The sequence below is a fragment of the Mandrillus leucophaeus genome, unplaced genomic scaffold, assembly GCF_000951045.1.
Source record: "Mandrillus leucophaeus isolate KB7577 unplaced genomic scaffold, Mleu.le_1.0 Scaffold1693, whole genome shotgun sequence".
Classification (NCBI taxonomy): Eukaryota; Metazoa; Chordata; class Mammalia; order Primates; family Cercopithecidae; genus Mandrillus; species Mandrillus leucophaeus.
The window spans coordinates 59,553-62,742 of record NW_012101691.1 but is presented as its reverse complement, the minus strand read 5'-3'; the positions used below and the strand labels follow the sequence as shown (position 1 = coordinate 62,742).

The following is a 3,190-nucleotide window of genomic DNA, read 5'->3' as shown; positions in this document are numbered from 1 at the left end:
GGAAGCAGCCTCATGGCTCCTGTGTGAGGTGTCTGACTTCTCGCCCCCCAACATCCTCCTGATGTGGCTGGAGGACCAGCGCGAGGTGAACACTTCTTGGTTTGCCACCACGCACCCCACTCCACAGCCCGGGAGCACCATGTTCTGGGCCTGGAGTGTGCTGCGTGTCCCAGGCCCGACCAGCCCTCAGCCAGCCACCTACACGTGTGTGGTCAGCCACGAGGACTCCAGGACTCTACTCAATGCCAGCCGGAGCCTGGATGTCAGCTGTAAGTCACCCCTAGGCCCAGGGTTGGGAGGGGGACTCTGTGGGGGACCATAAGGAGCTGGACTCCGTACTGGGCAGGGGTGGGGCACTGGGCAGGGGCAGGGCTATGCTGCCCGGGGCACACAGGCTCCTTCTCAGTGCCTGGCAGGAGCAAAGGCTTCCCAGTACTCCTGGGCCGTGGGTGTCCCAGCGCCCATCCTCACTGGCCACACCACGTGCTGGCCCAGGCTGGCTAGCACAGTAAGAGATGGATACGACCCTTCGCCATGCCCTGAGGAGTGGTGGTTTCCTGCTAAGACGCTCCTCATGGCTAGGTGCTGGGCACAGGCCTTCCCTGGTGTGACCGTGAATGTGGTCATCCTGAGCAGCTGCCCTCCCTGGGGACATCTGACTGTCAAGACCACAGTCAGCACCTCTGGGAGCCAGAGGGGATCTCCAGAGACCCCCAGATGTCAGGTTTGGGCTCAGTGCCCAGTGAAAGGTCAGCCCCACACATACCCACAGTGGGCGCCAACCCAGAGTGACAGCTCCCAGCCTCCTGCCAGGCCCACCCTTTGCCACCCCCTTGAGGCACAGCACCCAGACCAGTGCAGCCCCTGCCCGAGCATGGCCCCAGCGGGACATGTGGCCATGAGGGGCTGTGCACACAGCAAGAGGGTGTCCGCTCTGCTCAGGGCCTGCTGCCGGTGCCCCAGCTGTCTAGCCAAGGGAGGCGCAGAAGGGCCCCAGGTGTGGGCTGTAGCCAGGCGCCCAGCCGCTCTGCAGAGCCAGGGAAAGGAAGACACCCAAGTCAATAAGGGGCAGGGCTGAGGGCTGTCCCAGGCTCTGTTGGCCCCAGGGGCTGCCAGCAGCCCTGACCCAGCATGGGCCTTCCCGAAGAGTGACCCTGTGAGGTGGCCTCACAGAGAACCCCCTCCGAGGACAGTGTCTGATCCTGCCTGCCTCACACAGATGGGCCCCACAGCAGTGGATGGCCTGTGGGGCAGCAGCCCCACCTGACCCTTCAGGCACGCCCCCTGCAGCAGCAGCTGCTTCTCAGTCCCCCAACTTCCCTGTCCCCAACAGATGGTCTCCCCTGAAGCTGCAGCCCCAGCCCATGGCTGCCCACCAGGGGCCGGGACTCCCTGTCCACTGCCCCCTCCCCTTCGGGGCACCATCTGTGCTGGGGCCCAGGTTCAGCCTACAGATTCCCATCATTGCCATGGCCTCCTGACCTTGCCTGTCCACCCCCCACTATGGGCTCCACGCTGACCCTCCCCCAGGCTCCCACGCCCAGCTGTCCAGTCATCTCCAGGCACAGTCTGAGATCTCACAGGTGAGCTGGACCATCCACCTGGCCAGACCTGGGAGAGACGGGAAGCTGCCACCACACACCAGGGCCCCAGCTTGCAGTACTATGGGGTGTGTGTGTGTGTACCCGTGTGTACCTAGGATATCTGAGTGAACTCTTATGCCCCCAAGCACAAGTCTCCCTCCCAAGCAGTGAGGCCCAGACGGTGCGGTGGTTAGAGCTAAGGCTTATCCCGGAGAACCCTGGCGCTTTGGTCCAAGGAAGCCCCTGTGCTTTTCTTGCCTCGATTTCCCCTCTTGTCTGCTGAGCCAGCAGGGGCCACGTCCTGGGCTGCTGTGAGGAGGAAGTGAGTTGGTGCTAGGAGGGGCTCCTGTATGTGCGTGGGCGGGCGGGGTGCAGGTATCTGAGCACCCCGGCCTCCACCTGAGAGAGCAGGGCAGGAGCTCTCTGACCCACCCAGACCACACATGGTGTGTTCCATGTGTCTCACGTTATCTGGGGCAGAGAATCCAGCTTCTTTCTAATTTCCAGTTCTTCACAAAGCAATGCCTTTGTAAAATGCAGTAAGAAATACTAGAAAAATGATATGAACAGAAAGACACGCCAATGTTTTGTTATTAGATTTAACAGACCGTGGCCCCGTGAAATGATCCCTGGAACAGATCCGTCCACACCCGCCACTCAGCAGCCCTGGCTGAGCTCACAGTACAACCACAATAAACGCTTGTTGAATGAACACTAGGAAATCTGTGACGTGGCTGGTTCTTGTCAATGCTTCCTGCCCGCCCACAGGCTCTTCCTCATGGAGGGGGCTGTGCTGGCCACGGAAGTGTTTTTCCCAGTCTGGGCTTGCCTTGGGCCCCACTACCGTCTCCAGCTGCAGATTACCTTTTACACACACATTTGTTCGTGACAGACCCTTGCTTAGCCCCTTCCATGGCTCCCTCCTGCTGCTGGGATAAAATCGCCTTGCCTGGATCTCCCCTCCTGGGCCCCTTTCCACCCTCCTGGGTCAGCCCCTCCAGTTCAGGGCATCTGCTTTCCCCCTCATGGAGAAGCCACTCTGTCCTTGTTGCCTGGCTGTGTCTTGCCTTCCACACCTTGTCACAGTGGCCACTTCCTAAAGAAGGCCTCCAAGTGTGCAGGTGTGCAGAAGTGCCCCAGCCTCCCATCACCCTTGTCACAGGAGCCCAAACCACGAGAGTCTATGGTTCTGTCTGTCTGCCCCACTCAGGGCAGCGACATGTCCAGGCGGGGAGGACCCAGTGGGCAGAGGCTCGTCAAGGGGGCAGATGAGCAAGAGGGCGAGGCTGGGAGCTCCCTGGAGATAACCATGCCTCCTGGAAAGACTCGCCGTCATTTCAGCTCCACCCTGTGTGGGGCGGGTGGAGGAGTAGCCTGGCCCTCAGGACCAGGGAGCTTCTCACTCAGCCCCTGTTCCTCCCCAGACCTGGCCACAACCCCCCAGATCCCTCAGAGCAAGGATGAGAACAGCGATGACTACACGACCTTGGATGACATGGGCAGCCTGTGGACCACCCTGTCCACGTTCGTGGCCCTCTTCGTCCTCACCCTCCTCTATAGCGGCATTGTCACTTTCATCAAGGTCAGGGGAGCCGCCAGGCTCTCGG

At 61.0% G+C, this 3,190-nt stretch overlaps 1 gene segment (V, D, J or C); it reads left to right on the top strand.

Moving 5' to 3' along the window:
- LOC105537151 overlaps window positions 1–2,301 on the top strand; it is a 25,901-nt gene extending 23,600 nt beyond the window's left edge. Inside the window, 2 exon segments of the C gene segment in view lie at window positions 128–269; window positions 2,181–2,301. Of these exon segments, the coding sequence occupies window positions 128–269; window positions 2,181–2,301 (263 nt within the window).
- The last annotated feature ends 889 nt before the right edge of the window (window positions 2,302–3,190 follow it).